Here is a 23,675-nt window from a genome sequence, read left to right as displayed (position 1 = left end):
AAACATAAATGTCAACCGGACTATATTTAATAGCGTTTGTTCATTTAATAACAAATCGTCTACAACACAGATTCACTAAGATCGTGGATTATTAAAATTACAATTATTATTTTTTCACGACGTGACACGATATCGGAATATCGGTGGCGATAGATCAATAAGTAATTAAAGAAATTAATACATTCGTCGTAGATACGTTTGACAGATTTAAGGATACTTATTAGACGTAATTACATGTTGATCATAGATATGTTTTGCTCTGACGCACGAAACACCTTTCCCGCCCTATACATATCTTATTGCGTTAAGTTTCAATTTACTTTCAAGTAAAAAGTTTGATTATTATTAGTTGCTTTATACAAAGTTCTATCTTTTCTGTAATTAAATTTAGAAGAACAAAGTTAAAACTCTTGGTTTGTATTTTAGTTACTTCAGAATAAAAGCTGTTTGTGATTAATATAAGTTTGTATTTCCTACTTCACTTTTTGGTCCCCGGAATCAATACCGATTTGTTACATGAAAATAGTGTGTAGTAAGTGTATATTGATTCCGGCTCTATATAATTCAAGGTAAGGATACGATTATCGTTATCTTGAAATTAAAAACGATCCTTTGCTGACGAAAATGGAAAATGTAGTGTAAAACAAGCTCCGACATCAAATTTCATAATTTTGAAAGATAACCATAAACTTTGAAGCGTTTAATGTTTGGATATAATGTTGTGAAATGTTAAGTTTACTCTACACACGTCAAAACAAAAAAAAAAACAAGAAAGACAACGGACGTCTCAAAACATTGCAACGTTAAAATAAACATAAACCACGCCTTTGCTTTGTGTTAACGGATATTCGAAAAGTAGGTTGGTTTCAAATCGGTACATCAATTGCGTGACTCCACAAAGTGTACACAATGGTTTTCGTGCTTTTGAGTACATTTCATCTGATATGAAAAAGTTTCAGTTCAACCGGTATATTTATGGTAAATGTTAAATAGCTTCATATATTCATTCGTCGTGTGACCGGGAAATGCAATCAATAAATTGTTTGCAGCAGGTTTTGTACGAAGATCGTTGTCTATATCTATTATGCAAATGGAAGGCTCCAACTGTGTACGCATTTAGCCGATCTATTCGCAGAGCTTGTTTGAGAGGATGACAGGATTCTATTGCTATTGGGGAGTGTTTTCGACACTGCCTCGACAAGATAAATTAACAAAGATTTGTTTCCGTGTTGAGTGTACCGGAAAAGGGATTGTAGACTTTGTCTGAATTCGTTATTGTAAGTAACGGTTTATAAATATTTCAGTCAATATGTCTGTAGTTAACTAAAACTTTTACTTTAGTGATGCCATTTATCAACATAAAAACTATTGATAAGAAAAACACCTTTTTTGATTTTACATCAATTAATTTAAAACGAGCAATAAATAAAAATACAAAAATGTTAATTAAAAGATAAACTTAAAAAACCGAACAATTCTTGTTTGCTAAAAAAAATTATAAATTAACGATCGCATGAACGCTAAACGTAAAATCTGAAATTAGAACGACATTGCTGTAAATATTTTGTATGTATTTATAGAGAGAAGATTCATTTATTTGCTACAAATATTAGTTTACTACAACGATACCTTTAATAAACCTGAACTGATTTATTAACTCTTTTACTATAAGAATGCTACATTATCCAAAGTATCGTAGATTTAAAGTGTCACGGTATGACTATTAAAACCGGAGCAATGATCATAAACAGAGACATAAGTTAAAACCTTCTATTTATTAATACAAATCTATTTAAAAAAAAAAACTACTTAGGATATTCTGTAACACTGTGCTCATATCATTGTCGATATCCAATTTTCGTGTAAGAACGTGACTAAATGTAATTTTAGGGTCCCTCCGCGTCGTCCCCCTCATCCTAACATAGTCATAGCAATGAAGGCTACATTCTGCACAGTTTAGATGATATCGCGCTAACGTGTCGCGCCATAATCGATATTGCTGTTCCACCGGAATTTTCCACCGTTTTATTACTTTTTTCTAAAAGTTTGTAATCTCTCAACGTTCTGGTATTATTAATGTTTTAGTTTTTGATGAAATTTACAGCTTGTACATATATTTGTGTTCTTCTATATTTTTTTATATTGTCGATTTTGGATGCGCAATAATGTAAAATGTTGTTTTGTATTACGATATATTCTTCTACATTTTTGTTCTATGTATAATGTCGGTTTTGGGTGCACAATAATGTAAAATGTCGTTTTGTATTACGATATATTTTTCTATATTTTTTTTCTATGTATAATGTCGGTTTTGGGTGCACTATAATGTAAAATGTCGTTTTGTTTTACGATATAAATGTTACCTATTATGAAACCTTTTGTGTTTAAAAAACGTTCTGGTATAGTAGGCGAAAAATCATTATGACGTATACGTTCACAGATTCGATTCCTGTTTTTTATTTAAACAAATATTTGTTTTCCTATCATGGCTCGCTCGTAAAAACATCGATCTCGGTTGTTATCATAGACTTCTAACGATGTTTTTTTTTATGAAAAATAATTTATCCACAAAGCCACAGTGGAGTAACATGTTGCATTATGCTCTAACTCTTCTATCATATAGCGAGAAAGTCTTTGCTAAGCAGTGGGACGGTTCAGACAGATTCTGTTCAGTTAATTTCTAGCTGACTAGCATTGTAGCTTAGGTGAATATGTCTATTATACACTCTACGTTTTCAAAATTACGGTCAAAAAGCGTTCTAGATTAAGCTTTCGGAAGCGATTTTGTGTTAGAGAAAGATCTAGTGATTACAAACGAATACGCTATTGCTGTGTGAATACGAATTTGCTGTTTTTAATACTACTTTATACTTATAAAGATGCAAATCTTTACTCGACATAGGCACAGATTTAATGAAAAGTGATAATATTCATTTTTACATTGGAATTATTATTTAAATGGTATTTTAATGGTATGTAAGTTAAAAGTGAACTCCTCTGATTAATTAAAAGCTTTAAAAGTATGTCTTGATGACTTTAATTTAATCATGTGAAATCACACCAATTTATAAAATTGGTCCTGATTATCGTGTGCTTTACGAGTAGATACTTTATTTTGCAATTAATTATTACATTTTCATTGACACTCATAAGTGTATACCTTCATTAAAGACTTTACAATGGTAAATGCATAATGTTGGACGTTTCTGTTTTCACATCATCACATCAACACATCGGCCTCAAAAGAGACAAAATGCAATAGTGTAGATAATATATGTGTCTGAATCTAAGGCTGGTGTGCTTGCAGTGTGCAATATATTACTCGAGTGTACTATAGAATCAAATAATGTATTTGTAATGTAATTTTTTAATTCAGTAAATGGAATGAAAACTAGAGATATTTTTGATATCTCATGATAAACCTAAAGCCAAAAAATGTATAAAATAATATTCATAAAGCAAATAGCAGCTTAGCCAATATTTTTATTTTAAATCATTCCCGATTCCCGTTGTCACGTTCGCGTACCGAAAACTTCATGAGAAAACTTTAATTGGAAAATGTTCCGCGCACCTCGTCATACCTCTACTCTGAGTAATTACTGCTACATAGTTAACGATTTAAGTTTGATTTCGCCTTTTGCAAACTGGGACTCAGTTTACAGAAAATATATCCTTAATTATTTTCGGCGTACAAATATTAAACAAAAAACTTGAAAAGTGTATTTTATACCATCACATTTGTAAAGGTATCAAATTAATTATAAGTCCTAGTTAATAATTAAATTTTGTATTTAAGTACATTATTTCTTTTTACGTAAAAACTCTAATTAAAACTAGAATTCCAACAATAGATTGTATTTTATACCATCACATTTGTAAAGGTATCAAATTAATTATAAGTCCTAGTTAATAATTAAATTTTGTATTTAAGTACATTATTTCTTTTTACGTAAAAACTCTAATTAAAACTAGAATTCCAACAATAGATATCACAACGGTGTTTCATACAAAACAATGAGTTCACATGACATCTACTGTTCGCTTAAAGAACTCTTGTAAAATAATGAAAAACGTAAACAAGCAAAAAATTAAGTGTCTCTCGGAAAAACACCCCTAGAGTTTCCTGCTATAATGAGGGTTCACAAGTTTGTAGAGAATAGTTTTAAATTAATTTATATAATGCGAGTTCATTTCAAAACGTTTTCAAATTATAACAATACATTGTTCAACACGTGAATGTACATAAAAGATGAATTTGCTTTGACAAGTAACACTAAAAGAGTCGAGAAAGAAAATCAAATAAATTACTTGATTCATCAATGGAATATTCAGATTCAAAATACAATATACTCGTACACATAGATCTAAGTAACCGTGATTCCACTGAGAATCTACGTAAACACAAATCAAACTTTAGAGTTTTAGTAAAATAATTACGCTATTTAAAATTTTCAGTCTCCTTTCTGAATAAAACAGTTTAAGGTTTCAAATATGACAATGAGCAAAAATATTATACAATTTTAGCTACCAGACGAGATGAAGCGAAAATAATTTAAATACTAAATTATTCTTAACAAAGTTACACTAAAAGATTTTCTATTTACATTTTTGAAATAAACTGAAATAAACCTTTTGGATTATTGAGTTGTAAACGTAAAAACTTATAAATAAATAAATTAAATATTTTTTAACAAATTTACAGTGAATATCTCCTAAAAAAAGTAAATGATAGATAAAATAAAAAAAAAATATATTTTTATATTGCTAGAATAAAGTTATCAACGGTTTCATTTATCATGCTATATTTACTTCAAAGGAATTTAATAACAATTGGAAAGGAAGTGCTCGAATAAAATACAAGTACACATAAGACTTTTAAATAAATGAAAATTTCTCTTTTGCCCACAAAGGTAAATTGAATTCAATAATTCATACCTAATATAAAGTGACAGTAGTATAATTTTCACATTTCTATTCACTGCACGTATTGTTTGAACTGGGAGAGCAGTACCTACCACCTACATTCCTAAATCATATCTTGCAACCACGCTAATTAACTCGACAATTTTCTGTTCAAGTTATTTTAGCTCAAATCCATTTCCTATCCATAGTGGTATATACATTGCATATAACGAATTAATTCTGTTATCATTTACGAATCGTTGAAATATTCGTATACAGTAGGTACAACGAAGGCGATGTTATAAAATATTATTATTTTACAAATAATTTTATTGTGGAGCAAAGATAGTTCAGATGTATGTATGTAGTTTTATACCTTTCGGTAAGAGTAAACTCTTTCATGTATTATTAAATAGTATATCAGAGCAATAATGTAATTTAAAAAAAAACATTATTTTTGCTATACAAAAGACAGGACGAATAATTTACCGACAGCCAAACACGCATTATTTTGTAAGGATAAAACTACACAAATTAATTCGATCATATTTAAGTAACATCAAGAGTTCCAGAAAATTTACTATCAAATACGTAAATCTAAATGAACAAAAGGTGGAAATAAACTGTTGAAAAGTAAAGGGTCGAACCATTAATATTATTAAAAATAAATAAAAATTCTCAACATATGAATTTTTCTTTCTTTGTTCTAATTTTGTGTGGAAATTTCCACGAATATTGCAGTCTAGCCTATTTGCCTATAGCAACGAGAAAAGATTTAGGGGAAACGACTAACTCTGAAATATGCGCTTTTAATAATTCATATATCATTTTAAAATATATAATATACATAATAATATATGATATAAAATCTCTCACGACGAAACAAAAACGCTGACGGGTTTCAAAATTTAACCTCGAATAACGTTTAGTAAGTAGTAAAGGAATAAAGAGACTCAAATTATCTACTACATTTACAAACAAATTGCTAGTAACATTTTCTGTTGTATTTTTATTTCTTCCGAAAAACAATTATTTTATCTTAAAAAAGATTTCCTTGAGGATCTGGTAAAAGGCTCGAAGCCCTTATCGCAAAGTTAATTGGAAACGTCTACGAATATTAATAGGTTTAATTTTCAAAGTTCGGGCCAATTTTATACCCTTTAGAATAACTAAAAAAATACGAGTATTGTGAAAGAGTTGGTGTCTGTGTACTCAGCTTATTTTATTTATTTTACTTGCATACATATATTTTAATATTCAACGTTTTGCTCAGAATTAATCTTGCTTTACACGTATCTTTTATTAACATCGGAATAAAAGTTTCGCACATACCTACATATTAGAACCAATGATATGTAGGTACCCCAACATCGTGTTTAATCTTCTTTTTTATCCTTTCATTTAACTAAATTTTAAATGTAGTTGCAATGTTAACTTATTACAGTTATGTTATAAAAATGTAAACAGTCGAAATAATAATAAGATCGTTCATTTTTTTACAATACAGTTGAACCCGCTATTCTATTTCACTTGTTTAATGAAATTAAACTTCATCATATGGACTGACACCATACATAACAACGCTGTAGAAGGCCGAAGTAGTGCCATGTATGGCCCTTGTAATATCTTCATACAAGGCTTCGACTTTATCGTCAGAGTGTGCTGAGGTCGGCGCATATACTTGTATCACTTTCAGGGAGTACCTGTCAGTGAGTTTAAGTACAAGGTACGCTACCCGGGTTGACACACTGCTGACTTCCACAACGTTGCTAGTGAGAGTCTTGTGGACCAGAAAACCGACGCTACCTTGGGAAAACCCATCACCTTCACGGAAGTAGAACAACTGCCCGGAGTCCAGGATCATCGTGTCCTCACCCTCTCTTCGGACTTCAGACAACCCCATTATGCTCCACTTAATGTGACTAAGTTCAACTTCAGGTTCGGTAAGGTGATGGTCCAATCGTAGCGTGCGTCCATTATACGTAGCCAGGTATAGTTTTGTATGGCAGCCTCCCGTACCCCGGTGATTTTTAGCACCATCTACCCCACCGCTACCGCGGCCACTGCCGTAGCCGGGAATAGTGGAGCTGCCAGGAACTAAAGGCCGAAACTTTAGGCATGAACTCATGGGGGTTTTTGCCCATAGTCACCACGCTGGGCAGGCGGGTTTGTGTCCACAGAGCTGACTTTGTGCCACCGAAGACGCTGCTGCCCGTCCTCGGTCTGTGCATTTAAAAAGCCAGCTGTAGGATGGCTATCCCGCCATCGGCCAGCTGCGCTAGTTCCATGATGGTACTGGAACTTTGCTATCCCTTAGTCGCCTTTTACGACACCCACAGGATGAAAGGGGATGGCTAAATTCTATAGTGCCGTAGCCACACAGTCATTGTTGTCAATGGTGGTCCATTTGCGTCAAATTGGCAAGGTAAAGAAGCTCGATAAATGGGTACCTCACGAATTGAATGAACGCCAGCGTGAAATACGCGTCGAGACTTGCCTTGCACTGCTCAACAGACACATAAACGAAGGCATATTGAATTGCATTGTTACTTGTGACGAAAAATGGATTCTATTCGAGAATCGCAAGCGCTCAGCTAGTTGGTTAGATCCTGGTTCAGTATGACCCCTAAGAAAGTGATGGTAACTGTTTCGTGGTCTAGCGCCGGTGTAATTCATCACAGCTTCTTACCAAATGGCATGAGCAGTATTGCAGATGTGTACTGTGAAGAACTAAACACAGTAACGGGGAAGCTCGCACGTCTCCAACCAGCTTTGGTCAATCGCTCGGCTCCGCTGCTCCTGCACGCCAACGCGCGACCTCATTCTGCTCCAAGTTACAAGAGCTGGGGTTGGAAGTTCTCCGTCATCCACCGTACTTACCAGATCTTGCCTGTACAGACTTCCACTTTTTCCAGAATTTAGTAACTTTTTGGCGGGAAAAAATTCATTACCCGAGATGCAGGACAAAATGCCTTTGAAGAGTTTGTTGACTCCGTCCAGCAGAGCTTTTCAAGAAAGGCATCAATAAGTTACCATTACGTTGGCAAAAACGCATTGATTCCATGGGTAATTACTTTTAATAATAAAAATAAAAAATATAGAAAAAAAAGAGCGTTAACTTTTTTCATCAAAATCGGCAATTTTATAGACCTATTATTAATACGTGAAGCAAAAAGTTCGTACTCCTTTTTACGAAAATTGCGCTGACGTAGGAGTACAAAATTTCGCACACTTTTAGTTTATACAGAGAAGGTGTGCAGATTACTATTTATTTATTTTTTTAAATTATTCGTAAAAATACGTTAAATGAATTAAAAAAAAATCATTACACACACTACGATGTATTTGACATACACGCATATACCTATACTTTTTTGTTTATTATTATAGAAACATAGTCTTTGACAACAGAATCTTAATAATGTTCAAACTAATAATTTAAATTAATTGTGGTGCACTGGACGACCACTAGTATTTAAAAATAAGCACAAATGAATGTATTTACACGCTTTGAATAATAGAGCATTGTAAATTATGTAAGCACACAAAGATTAAACGTTATGATTAAATGCACTGATTGTAATAATAAAAATAATCGGGAATGACACCACTAACCACTCACTATATGCAAAATTTACATTATGGCTATATTTATTTCAGTCATTTGCTGGTGGTCAACGTGTATATGAGCGCAATTAGTGTTACAACCGCAGGCAGTAAATTACCTTACAACTTTTAAAAATGTAGGTCAAAGAATTGCTACCAATGCGCGCGTCGATAAGTCTTTCTGAAGACAATTTTTTCGCTCATAAATGAAATATTAAATATAAAATAAGAGCACGTAAGCATTAATAAATAATGCTTTCTTGTTATTTCCAGTGACAATACTCTATTATAAGGACAATGAGGTTGAATCGAATTATGTCACAGTTGAGATCACCAAGAGACAAGAATACATACAAAACCGTATGCCGAGATATTACATTTATTTAAGGAGTAATCTCCAATGCATTCTCATTGTAATGCATGTTCATTTCTTTCATTTTATCATAATATTATTTGTATTCACTCGACACCGTGTTTATTATCGTATTATGCAAAATGCCTAGTTTTTTTTCCACATTTGTTCACTCACTCGTAAATATTTCTGGAATCTAATTGTAAGGCGCTGTGATAGGACATCTACGAGTATTTACAATACATTTAAATGTAACAAGCTATTACAAAAAAAAAAAATATAGACATCCTAACTATGCAAATTTTTGCATTGGACAATTTATAATTTTATATACATTAATATAAATTTATTATCATACTAGCTGACCCGGCGAACTTCGTATCGCCTAACACAAACTTTATCGTATGGTATTAAAGTTCAAATTGACTTTTAAGTATTATCACAAATCTTTTGTATGGGAGTATAGGAAAGTGTTGTTTTTAGACTTTTTCAGGAAATTAAATTTTTTTTTTTAGAATTTTTCTCTCCGTAAGAACCATCCTCGTACTTCAAGGAATATTTTAAAAAAAGAATTAGCGAAATCGGTCCAACCGTTCTCGAGTTTTGCGCTTAGAAACACATTCAGCGACTCATTTTTATATTATAGATGTTACATACTAGCTGTGCCCACGACTTCGTCCGCGTGGAATTTTACAAAAAGTTATTGTTCAGTTTGCAGTGTTATAAAATAAATAAATTTCTAAAAAAAAGTCAAAATTACTCCTTATTAAATCAGCTGTCTGCCAGTGAAAGTCCCATCAAAATCGGTCCAGTCGTTTTAGAAATTAGCCGGATCAAACAGACAGACTAGACAGACAAAATTTTTAAAATATGTAATTTTGGTATATGTACCGTGTTTACATCCATATGCATTTAGTAAAAGTGGTTATTTTAATATTACAAACAGACACTCCAATTTTATTTATTTAATATATATTATATAGATTATATAAAATATTATTCAAAATATGTATTTTTTTCTTTGTTTTCATGCGTTTTACTTGTTGTTTTTAAAATGTAATAAGGATTTTCTGAAAGATTTTTACAATAGATGCTTGACAAAGAGACCAATTTCAAAATCAATGCAAATAAATTGTAAGCGTTTAGTTCTCATTCATTTTAAATTTTACAATTTCATATAGTTTTGAAGTAAAATTCGTACGTGGCGCCGCGATTTTATTTATAAATTTATGTTTTGTATGGTTAATAAAACCGATCCACTAGATTATCTGTTTAAAAGCTCTAAAAACCACACATTGCTCAATACACGTGACGTCTATGTACACTTTAGCTCGACCCAGAATCCTTTACCGTAAACATCTACCGCGGATCCCAGAATACTTCATAATCAATTTGCTAAGTATATACATATATTTAGTGTTGAAATTCAAATATTTATCTTCAGTTCCCAGGCGCAAGCGCAATCGACCGTTGACCTGCGCCCGCGCTCATGGGTGAGAATGCGTCTGCTTTCTGTACAAAGTCGAGCGCAGACAAGAAGCAAGACAGGATTTTATTTTGTTGTTGCTTAAACTTAATACCTATAATTAAATATCGGAAAATTTAATTAATTTTTTTTTATTAATTTAAATTAAAATATTCTATATGAGCTAACACTCGAAAGCCTAATTATCCCTTATTACTTCGTATAAAGGATATGAAAACATAATTAACATTTATTAACATTATTAACATTTTTTTATTTATTACTAATTAATAATTCATTAGAGAGTATTAACTTTCATTTAAAGAGTACTATTGTAATTATGAAATTGAAATACTTGATAGTTCGGCAGCGTTGCATACGCCATGTTCACAGAAGGACTTCCCGTAAGCATAAGTCTAGTCAATGAGTGTTAATAGAGACCGTTAAATCCTAAAAACTTATTTTTATAACATAATTATATATTTTTTTTAATTGTTATTATTACAAGTATTATAAATAGATATCTCAATGTAAGACAGTATTTAATCTGCTGCGTCTCGTGCGTCGCGCCCGGTCCTGGCTGCGGGCTCGCTGACAACTACAAGTTCTACATGGACCAATGTTAATGCGTGTAAACCATTAGAATGAGGAAGTTATGCATTTATTTAATGACTTCGTAAGTAATAGTTATCAATAACTTTAATGAACTGTACTTGAAATGGATTATCTTCTGCAACGGAAATTAAGAATTGTAATACATATTTATAATTTCTTCATGTAATTTGTCTTTTTTTCTCTAAATTATAATCTTTACTAATATTATGAAGCTGAAGGATTTGTTTGCTCGTTTAAAGCCGCTAATCTCAGAAACTACTGGATCGAATTGAAAAAATATTTTTGTGGTTGATCGGCACTTTAAAGAGTAAGGCTATAATTATATAGGTTATATAAGCTTTAATAATATGTTAATAAGTAATATAAAGTAATTAATATGTTAATAAGCTTTTTCCTCAAATTAACGTGGGTGAGTCCACGAGGCTCAGCTAGAAGGTATGATATTCAGCTAGAGATGACGCCGTGTTGGCACAACGGTTACAGCCATGAATTGTACCTGTTGCGCTGGCGGTTGCGGGTTCGATCCCCGCACATGACAAACATTTGTATTGGCCATACAGGTGTTTGCCGTGGTCTGGGTGTTTGTCGTCTGTCCCGGTTGCTATCATGTACACCTGATAGCGGTCGTCACTCATAGTAGGGAATATATCCGCCAACCCGCTTTGGAGCAGCGTGGTGGATTAAGCTCTGATCCTTCTCCTACATGGGGAAAGAGGCCTATGCGCAGTAGTGGGATATTACAGGCTGAAGCGTATAAAAATACAAAAGACAAAATAAGAAAAACTTAATAAGGTTAGAATAAATATCATTTTCTAAAAATGCCTTGTAATGTAATTACACAAACATTTGCCTAACGAAACAGCAACTTAATTGGTAATTTCAACTAGTTGTCTCAGCCTTTGTACCCTCTATTATACACATATGTATATGAAAGTATTTAATTTATTCGTTGTTGTTCATAAAATAAACAGACCTAGTTAAAACAAAGACCGTTTTGCATAATATATTGAAATACAAATACATTTATAAATAGTTCTTTCAATACATTCGTTAAGGAGTTTATACAATAAAATACAATACGATTTGTATAAAAATAAATTAAAATTATGAGTTAATCTCAATTCTTTGTTCCACTGACCTTAACCTTTGCAGACAGAATTAATTGTTATTTTCCTTTGTTTTACGCAAACGCAATTACTGCCTTTTATTATACAAAACCATTTAACTTGAAATAAGCATAGTTGCTTTTAAATATCTATTAACAAAGCTTTCTTATAATAAGGCATCATATAACAATAGTATAAACTCTGTATTTCTTCTTTATAAAACTTAACTGAAACATTAAGCTTCTTTTTCTTATATATGTTAAACAAAATAATATAATATTTGCATTTATTTCACAGCAATTCAAAATAAGATATGCCCTAATAAAGTTTTTAGAATACCTACATGTTACCATACATCATACTTTAAAACTCCCTCCAAACAAGAACTTCAACAAAACTCCGAATAAAGACAAAGATACATAGGCACAGTATTTTAGTGAGCGAAAAGCACTCTTGTATTGTCTCGAGGTGCGTTTGTGAAAAACAACTCTTAAACATATACTGTGTATATGGTTTTAAAAACGTTTGTTCTAAAAACTCGAAGCAACAGTTATTTTTACGTTATACTACAAAAAATTTTTATATCTGTATTTCAAGAGTATAAAAGTCTTATATATACCTACTTATATACGTTTTTAATCGGGAAGAATCGGTTTTAACAATCAAGTAAACGGATTTGAAAACAAATAAATGGCTTAATTTTTAATCCTTGATATTATGTAAAATTAAAACAGATATTTCCTATTGCCTGTTACATTAAATTGTATGACGCGGACAATAGTGCAAGACTTTGTGACTAAACTTTAAAATACAATGTTGTACAAAATCATAAACTTCAAGTGGGTGCTACACTGTTTCTGTTTACAGCTGAGGACTTTAATGGCTCTACAATTTACCATAATTTATTTAAACGACCGTTTTACAAGCTATTTATTTCGTTAAGCCATACAAATGACTCCAAGACCTAATAGTAAAAACCAAATGGAATTGTATTCCATCAGGAGCTCGAGACGGGTCAGCGATTCGCGGACACGAGTCAATTTAATTAAATGTCAACGCGGCCAATGCACCTAAAGCGAATGCAACGAATTTATACGACTATTCGTTTGGACAGACGTCATACTCGTGCTTATGTACTGCGTTTCGTTACCAAATACGTTTCATTGGTAGGAATAATTGATTAACGTATTGTTAAAAAGTTTTTTGCAATCATTTATTTTCAGAAACATTTGCTACTAGATACATATCTGTAGATAAACACTAAATAAATTAAAAAAAAATTAAAATGTAACAAAAATAATAGGGAAAAATGGCTACTAATTCCTTTCCAGTTATTGATGAAATTTCTAATGAGCAAAGGATATCGAGGGCATGTTAGCATTTCGTGTCTTACTAACTGTTTAGACATACATACAAATAGGCACACACACGCATACGTACTCGTCATATCCCAATATTTTGATATTGTAGACACACACTTTTTATTTTAATTAATAAATGTTTCAAGAAATATATATATATATATATATATATATATATATATATATATATATATATATATATATATATATATATAGGGTATTTCTTGAAACATTTATTAATTAAAATAAAAAAGTGTGTGTCTGCAATCCACACACGGCTGAAGTGAATCTTTTGAAAATTCGTAGAGAGATAGGCCGTTACCATTTGTTTTATCGACGATGATCTCGGCCTTATGAAAAAGGTTGTAACCGCCATGCAAAATACGTCACTTACGCTTTTTGAGCAGTAATGTTTTGTATCTCATTCTCTTCCATAGAATTTCATCGAGTTTCAAATCACAACGATTCTAAAGACTCACTCCAAAAAAAACAGCAATTAGTTTTACTTTGTGTAACGTTTGTTAGTCTATTCAGTATTTTAGTTAATCGTTAAATTAATTAAAACACCTTTCCCAAGACACCATTAAAATAAATCTGATGAATCCTTATCCGGCTCGTTTTAATCAAAGTAAATGCAGTGAACGCAATTACGATAGAGTTTAGTTAGAATTTGAGAAGTTTGTATGACCACTTACCGACTCTACCGTGAGGCCACCTCTATCATAATATATTATCAGATTGTCATGGAAGTTGTATGTCCGCAAATTTAGTTTGAAATTGAGTTTTCTGTATCTATACTTCTATACTAATATTGTGAAGAGGTAAAGTTTGTGAGTTTGTTCGTAGGTTTGAGGGGGGTATCTCTTTTACTGCGTACTCGTCATATCCCAATATTTTGATATTGTAGACACACACTTTTTATTTTAATTAATAAATGTTTCAAGAAATATATATATATATATATATATATATATATATAGGGTATTTCTTGAAACATTTATTAATTAAAATAAAAAAGTGTGTGTCTGCAATCCACACACGGCTGAAGTGAATCTTTTGAAAATTCGTAGAGAGATAGGCCGTTACCATTTGTTTTATCGACGATGATCTCGGCCTTATGAAAAAGGTTGTAACCGCCATGCAAAATACGTCACTTACGCTTTTTGAGCAGTAATGTTTTGTATCTCATTCTCTTCCATAGAATTTCATCGAGTTTCAAATCACAACGATTCTAAAGACTCACTCCAAAAAAAACAGCAATTAGTTTTACTTTGTGTAACGTTTGTTAGTCTATTCAGTATTTTAGTTAATCGTTAAATTAATTAAAACACCTTTCCCAAGACACCATTAAAATAAATCTGATGAATCCTTATCCGGCTCGTTTTAATCAAAGTAAATGCAGTGAACGCAATTACGATAGAGTTAAGTTAGAATTTGAGAAGTTTGTATGACCACTTACCGACTCTACCGTGAGGCCACCTCTATCATAATATATTATCAGATTGTCATGGAAGTTGTATGTCCGCAAATTTAGTTTGAAATTGAGTTTTCTGTATCTATACTTCTATACTAATATTGTGAAGAGGTAAAGTTTGTGAGTTTGTTCGTAGGTTTGAGGGGGGTATCTCTTTTACTGCGTAGTTAATGATTATGAAAATTCTGACATAAATTTTATTGAACATCATGGTCGATAGTTTTATTTTTATTGATAAGTTTTCAGTCCGAAGAACTTATTTCAAAAAATAAAAATAAATAGATAAGACTTTATTGACCTTAAGTAAAATGAAACAGAGCGAAAGCATAGGAATAAAAAATTATAAAGAGAAGATAATGGGAGATGAAAAGGCATTAATTGTCATAAGAATCTATTACAGATGAGTCTAATATTATGTATGAACCTGAAAAGACCTAGACCTAGACCCAACTCTAACCTGTATATATCATTTCTGCATATATCATATATATATCATTTTTTTTCATAATTTCTTCATCTTCCTTCATAATTCTCGAGATAGATCTCATACTATAAAGGAGAGAATTATGAAATTATAATGTGTGATTTGACTTTGACATAAAGTATAATGATGTATTTTTTACAACAACAGAACTAGTGTAGTTCTTCGTGTGCTATATACGCGTCTAAAACATCGACGGTTTGCGGGTTCGATTCCCGCTCGGAATGGATATTTTTATTTGTACAAATTTTTTTTTTCGGTTGTCTCTCCTTGTGGGACTCCCCACCGTGCTTCGGAAAGCACTTTAAGCTGTTGGTGCTGGTTGTTATCATATACAACTGATAGCGATCGGTACTCATAGTAGGGAATATATCCCCGGACCTGCAGTTGAGCAGCGGGGTGGATTAGGGGCCGGTGTTTCTTCTACAGGGAGAAAGAGGTCTATGGTCTCTAGAGGCCCAGCAGCGAGATGTTATATGCTGAATTGTATATGTATTTTTATAGTCATAAGAGTAATATAAAGTAATATAAAAGTATTACTACCATCTAAAGTCTTAGCGTAAAAAAAAACTTAAATCATGAACTCGTTCTATGGATATTTTTGTTACTGCAAAATGCAATCCCGTTAACAAAATTTTTAAAAAATTCAAAGGATAACTCATTTTCACACAAATATCGAATAGATATAAACATTCAAAAATCGAATAGAAAATTTAAAGTTTTAAACAAAAGAAAAAGTTTCGATAGTTGTGAAAACCTTTAATAATAGATGAGCTCTCTTTACAACTAAACTTCTAAAAATTTGTTTTGTGCTGATGCATATCAGCTAAAAAAAAAATAAAACGCGTATAAATTATACAATAAAAATTACTATATTAGGCTGAAATGATGATCATCACTTCAGCCTATCGCAGTCCACTGCTGGACATATGTCTCTACAAAATCGCGCCCGACATTATTGCACGAACTCAAAAAATGACGTGTACTTATGTGTGTTGCCCATAGTCACCACGCTGTGTAGGCGGGTTGGTGACCGCAGGGCTGGCTTTGTCGCACCGAAGACGCTGCTGCCCGTCTTCGGCCTGTGTATTTCAAAGCCAGCAGTTGGATGGCTATCCCGCCATCGGTCGGCTTTATAAGTTCCAAGGTGGTAGTGGAACTTTGTTATCCCTTATTCACCTCATACGACACCCACGGGAAGAGAGAGGGTGGCTATATTCTTTACTGCAGTAACCACACAGCACTATATGTACAGTAAATATTAAATGTTCACTCGCCTATTCATTTGTCATCTTCTTAAAAATAAAAATAATATCTTAGTATATTTTAAAGTTAAAATCAACCGACTAACGTAAAAAATATATATTTACGTTAGCGTTAAAAACAGTAACTGAAGAAACCAAGTAATGATAAAACGGCGCAGGCGAGAACAATAATCCTATATCGAAACACTTAAAATGGAATCGAGTTACGTAAGATAAATTGAATCTAGTGTAATAGGATTAACAAGGGTTTCCTTGTAAACCACTTGATTGAATTTACACACCACTGTCATTCGTAAGATCGGCCTGATGATTATATGGCGAGAGTGTGTTCATATTGAATTTGTATAGTATTTGTCCAGGGTAATTGTATTTTCACATCAGAAAAATCAAATTATAAAGAAAATTTAAACGATATACGTGTAGCAATTCAACATAACATATAAATGCGTGAGCGCAATGTCTATTATCCGTTGCTGAAGATATAGGTAGAGGTTGAAATTTTACTATTATTCTGCGTTTTTTCAAGTCACTTCAGATTTTTTTTAATTTTTTCATTAATATAAAAGCATTAAAACTTTAATTACTTTTACCACTAATATAAAAGTCTTATTTATTATCTATCCGCCAGCCCGAATGAGAGCAGCGTGGTGGATTAAGCCCTGATCCTTCTCCTACATGAGGAAAGACCTATGCCCAGCAGTGGGATATTACAGGCTGAAGCGTATTTGTAATATTATTACAAATAGAATACTTAGTGAAGATCATGCTATATTAATATCTCTTGTTTTCTTAAATCAAAGTTTACTAATTATAGTAATAATTTTTAATAACAAATTACGAAAATGAAGTTTGATCGCTTGATGACATAATAATAACAATTTGTTTATGTAAACTATATTGGATTTATAATGAATTACATCGTAGTATTTCATTAAAACGAGCGATGCGTTATGGCTCGAGTCAACATTAGCATTAATTAACAGCTATTAGAGAGGCTGCGCATCCTGAGACGGTATTTAGCTGATATCAGTTTCGTCTGATTGGGTAAAGGGATAAACTTAATCTGAGAAAATTACATTCAATTAAAATTAGCTTATTTGTTACTAATTAGTAAAATATCGTGTCATTGTTAATGCAACATTTTAAAATCTTTCTGTACTTTGCGAAAGTCAGAATTTCAAGGTTTTGAGGTAAAATATATACTGTAATCAAATATCAAGTCAAAACTTTTTATGTAACTTGATTTTTTACTTACATTATTTCAATTTTGTACACTTCAATGTAATACAAATGAATACAACTTTTACTACTATAAGAACTGCTTATAATTTTGATGAATGTATATTTTTATCGAATATAAGGCTATGACCAAAATGTTTCAAACTCACCAAGAAACACTTTTTTTTAATGTTTATTCCTAACTTAAAGTTTCCGGGTTAGTGTAAAATAAATAGTATATTTCTATATCAAGTAATAAATGAAAAAAAAATTAATAACAGTTTCAGTACTGAGTTATGGTCTATGTAACGTTACTATAATTCTTGAATAATATAGAATGTTATATGAGTCTTATAAGCTTCCGACCTAATCAGATGCAAAGTTTTCTGAAAATACTGTCAAAACTTTAGCTTCAAGCAGCGACGCAATGAAAATCAGCTTTTGATATAAAGCGCACAACTTTGTGATGAATAGTTGTGAGAAAAACCTTAAATTTTTAAATTTAAAACCTTAAAAAATTGTGTGTTTTGTATTAAACGCGTACTATTTACTATTTCATTAACAGTGCCGACTCCGCTAACGTGTAATTTTTAATTATTATATGTATATATTTATTAATACGTAATATTTATACGAATTTTTTATGTTCCTTCGTACCCAAATGTTGTACATATCTTAGGGATGATGTCACCGGTTGTGGAAATTTTTTATCTTGCAAATAAGTTACATAGACTTTCCCTGCTAGTGCTAGTGCTGTGTGGCTACGGCACTAAAGAATTTAGCCACCCCCTCTCTTCCCGTGGGTGTCGTAAGAGGCGACTAAGGGATAACACAGTTCCGCTACCACCTTGGAACTTAAGAAGCCGACCGATGGCGGGATAACCATCCAACTGCTGGCTTTGAAATACACAGGCCGAAGACGGGCAGCAGCGTCTTCGGTGCGACAAAGCCAGAACTGCGGTCACCAACCCGCTTGCCAAGCGTGGTGACTATGGGCAAAACACATGAGTTCACGCTATTTTTGGCGTAAACTTGTGGAGGCCTATGTCCAGTAGTGGACTGTAAAGGCTGTAATGATGATGATGATGAGACTTTCCCTGCAGGAGGTAAAATAGTCATTAAAGAACTTTTTCTCCTCAATTAATGAACTACAGCTTTTAGCTTCATCATCACCATCATCACAGCAGCCTTTCGCAGTACACTACTGGACATAGGCCTCCACGAGTTCACGCCAAAATGGCGTGAACTCATGTTTTTTGCCCATAGTCATCACGCTGAGCAGGCGGGTTGGTGACCGCAGGGCTGGCTTTGTCGCACCGAAGACGCTGCTGCCCGTCTTCGGCCTGTGTATTTCAAAGCCAGCAGTTGGATGGTTATCCGCCATCGGTCGGCTTTTTAAGTTCCAAGATAATAGTGGAACTGTGTTATCCCTTAGTCGCCTCTTACGACACCCACGGGAAGAGAGGTGGCTATATTCTATACTGCCGTAACCACACAGCTTTTAGATTCATGTTTGCGAATAGAAATATCATATATAAAAAAGATTTATGTGTCAAAAACTTTTATCTATTGGATACTGTCATCCGTGAAATAGCGTTATCCACAACCAGTGAAAAGGTCAACATTATAATTCAAATTTTAATTCAATTTAACATTTATAAGTATTAAAAAATTAATTAAACATAACTATACTTAACTTTGTAACTTGCCGTTATCATGCTGATTCTTTATTTTATAATCCGAAAGACAAACTGATTTAGTATTCAGACATTACAAGATTGTATCTACCTACGAGTACATGGAGAAAAGTTTATTGGCGATGTATTTCAAATTACTAAAATATAGAAAGACTTACACTTAATTTATAAACAAGTCTTTTTTAGGATATACTCGTAGTATAAACAGCATTCGTTCGCACATACACCTCTATACGTCTGTAAGAACCGTTGATTGTTTAGGAATACAAAGACTTTTTTTACCGAGAACAATGGTAAAATACTAATAATGTTTCTTAGAAATTCTACAGTAGTCGAAATGTACGATACTTGACTTGTTTAAGTTCCTGCATACAGCTTCTTCAATGTAACGTGTCTCGCCACCGCAGCCGTCGGAAATGTGAATGACTAGACGGCGCGGCACCGTATTTTACTATACTGCTTCATTACCCAAACGAGTTACATGTCATTATTTTAATTAGACCTTAGACCTTTTGTTTAGACTTTTTACAAGAATCTTCATAACCAGACGTTGAAATTTATATTTATCATTTTTATTTTTTTCTTGTAGCTTATTTTTGTACTGAATTTGACGAGAACAATGGCTTTATTATGTATGAATGATATACTTATATTTATACTAGCTGTGCCAGCGGCTTCGCCCGCGTTGAAATCAGTGTGTCACAAAGTTTTCCCGGCAAACCTCCAGTGAATCTCTCATCAAAATCGGCTTAGCCGTTCCATAAACCTTCCTCTTGAACCGCATGAAAATCCGTTCAGTAGATTTTAAGGGAATCGATCACATACACTTTTGGGGTCTTTGTTTTATAATACATTAACTGTTGCCCGCGACTACGTTCGCGTGGTTATGAAGATATGCATTACTATTAAGATGTTTAACGCAAATTATTTTTTTTTTTAAGTCACTTGAAATGCTTATAACACTGAGTAACTTTTTAAAAGGCACAATTTAGTATAATTTAATAGTTGTATTTATAAAACCTCTCTATACACCACATTCTTAGTTTTATTTTCGAGCTGCAATATAAATAACCTATCAAGCGAACTTATAGCTGCTGTATATGTTTCGTACAAACTATCAACCACAATTAAACACTCTTAGCCGTGGAATATCGCAAAATCCGTTCTTAGCGGAAGTCTACTAAGTATAATCTACCTCCCTGCCAAATTTCATATGTGTCCATTCTGGATGGATGGACCCTCCAGCGGTTTTTGAGTTCTCGTGATGAGTTTTAGACCTTTTTCTTTTATATATATAGATTACGATCCATTATTTGGCCACCTCTACCATCACCATCTATAGAGCATACATTTTAAATTTCAAGTCTCTTACTTCAAACACATAGGAATTTCATACAAACTTCCAACCCCCGTTTTACCCCCTTAGGGGTCGAGTTTCATAAAATCCGTTCATAGCGGATGTCTAAGCCCTATAAGGAACCTACCTACCGAATTTCAAGTTTGTAGCATACATAGTTTCGGAGATTTCGTGATGAGTTAGTCAAACTACCATCCCCCGTTTTAACCCCAAAAGGGAGTTGATTTCTAAATATATATTATTCAGACACCTTCTCACCATCTATAGAGCATACATTTTATATTTCAAGTCTCTTACTTCAAAAACATAGGACTTTCATACAAACTTCCAAACCCCGTTTTATCCCTTTAGGGGTCGAGTTTCGTAAAATCCGTTCTTAGCGGATGTTTACGCTCTATAAGAAAACTACCTGCCAAATTTCAAGTTTCTAGGTGCTATAGTTTCGGAGATTTCGTGATGTGTGGGTCAACTTACCATCCCCCGTTTTAACCCAAAAAGGGAGTTGATTTCTAAATATACATTATTTGAACACCTTCTCATCATTTATAAGAGCATACATTTTAAATATCTAGCATCTTACTTCAAAAATATAGAACTTTCATACAAACTTCCAACCCCCGTTTTACCCCCTTAGGGGTCGAGTTTCGTAAAATCCGTTCTTAGCGGATGCCTACGCTCTATAAGGAATCTATCTGCCAAATTTCAAGTTTCTAGGTGTTATAGTTTCGGAGATTTCGTGATGACCTTTCGCTTTTATATATATTATAGATTACATATAAAAAAGCTATGAACAATACAGTTGCTGATTTCAGGAGTTGTCAATAAAATTTTACATTATAAAACCTGTTTATTAAAGAAGTGATGGGCCTAAAAAAAACAATACGATACAAAAGGGAAATTTTTTTACAACCGTACCTAATTAAATATAACTAACTATAAAAGAGGACTAAGTAGGATTGCACATATATCGCAAGTACAATCTACAATGCAGTATAAATTTAAATAAGGCCATAAATTTAAATCGCGTAATTACTTTAAGGGAAGGAAATAGGGGACGCCCGCTTTTATCATTAGGGTACGTACTTAAGACTTTCCTTATTTACATAAGCTAGACACGAGTAAAATGTTGTTCGTGAAATTTTAAAGCTGAAAAAAAAATTATTTTCATAACAAAAAGTACAAGAAATAAGTTGTCGTACTCGTATAAACTTCTACTCACCCATAATCCTGTTCAAAAGTTTCAAGTATTGGGCCTTACAAATTACTCAATTTGAGTTAAAGCACTTTAAGTGAAGTACTAAAAAGCTAAGCAGTGTAAAAACTGTTCAGTGGTAATAATTAATAATATTTATACTCGATTGTAAGAGAAGATTAAAATGAGTGAATACTTACATTTTTTCTTTAAAACGGTCAAGTCGCTATTAATCGCGCTCGGCTTTACGGGAACAATCCTAGGTAACGGTCACAATGGCAGCCGTTTGAGTTAATCGTCGAACGTTTAACCGACAAAAGAAACTATTTAATTCTAAGGCACGCGTACTCACATTTACTTCACATTGGAAACGTTTATTGTGGTTTCGTGCTAGGGAACGTTTGTATAGAGAAGTCTTTTACAGTAATTCCGCTTTCAAAGAAACGATATTGATTTTTACATTAGGAGGCACATATTTACTTAAAGTGAATTATGCTTTAAGTATTTTTAGGTAGGCAAGGTTCAAAAGTTTTCATTTGTACTTAGTAACTTTTTGTGAGGCTTGAGTACCAAAAAAAATTCAAAGGAAATGGAAGTTTGAAACATCCATTACCAACTCAAATTAGCAATTTAAAACTTATTTTTGCTATTTTATAAAGTATGCCATAATTAGTTATAATCATTTTTTTGTGTAAAATATTTAGTTATATTACCTTAATTTTCTTATTTATCGTATTTTATATAAAAGTATTATGACTGTGAGTCTATAAAGATTAATCGCGTAAACGGAACAGATTAAAATAACCGTTCTATTGAACGGATAACCTTTTTATTGAATAACGTATTCAACTGTACATGCATAGTTTGGTATTTGAATTATTGTGATTAAGCCATCGGCTTATTTAAATGCCACCTTTGAGTTGCATGGGTTTATTTCTATTGCTACCGCATCACTTGATCGATTTTGTGTTTAGGATTTTTTTTTCAATAATCTAGGTAATCAATATAATATGAACCATAACAAAACCATAAAAAAAGTTTAATGAAAACTATAGTAATAACATTGTACGTATAGATATGTATGTATGATAATTATGTATTTTTTATGTATTGGATAGCTATGTATTTATGTAACCTGTAATGTGTATGCACATGTACGTATATATAATTGTATATGTATGTTATGTATTATTTCTTCAGTAATTGTAAAGTACTGAAACTAGTAAGAGGTACTGTACCTAGTGCATTTCTTAGCCTGCTTTATAACACTATTACACAGTACCGCAGGTTGACTGGAAGAGATCTCTTCTAGAAACATATGTATAATCATAATCGTATACATATATATACGATTCTATAGTGATTCATAGTGACTCCTATACATTGTGTTCAGACAATCAACTATTTGGCATTTGCGCGTTTAATTCAACAATATTGAAAGGGCCAGCAAGACAATAGAAAAGCTATTTTAATTAATTGGCTGAAACATATACGTGACATATTGAAGAATATTCTCAAGTAGGTAATATCAACAGAAATCCGACGTAAATTAAAAAGTTAAATATTTAATTACAGCAATAACTA

The 23,675-nt window shown here is 32.5% G+C and overlaps 1 protein-coding gene across 1 annotated transcript in view; it reads right to left on the bottom strand.

Annotated features, from left to right (window-relative positions):
* The window catches only part of LOC123653847 (transmembrane protein 132E), a 57,926-nt gene extending 35,804 nt beyond the window's left edge, over positions 1-22,122 (bottom strand). Inside the window, 1 exon segment of the mRNA XM_045589825.1 lies at positions 22,119-22,122. Coding sequence (XP_045445781.1) covers positions 22,119-22,122 — 4 coding nt within the window.
* Positions 22,123-23,675: the final 1,553 nt, after the last annotated feature.

The sequence above is a fragment of the Melitaea cinxia genome, chromosome 5 (genome assembly GCF_905220565.1).
Source record: "Melitaea cinxia chromosome 5, ilMelCinx1.1, whole genome shotgun sequence".
NCBI lineage: Eukaryota > Metazoa > Arthropoda > Insecta > Lepidoptera > Nymphalidae > Melitaea > Melitaea cinxia.
The sequence above is the reverse complement of the archived record's forward strand: the minus strand, read 5'-3'. Positions and strand labels throughout refer to the sequence as shown.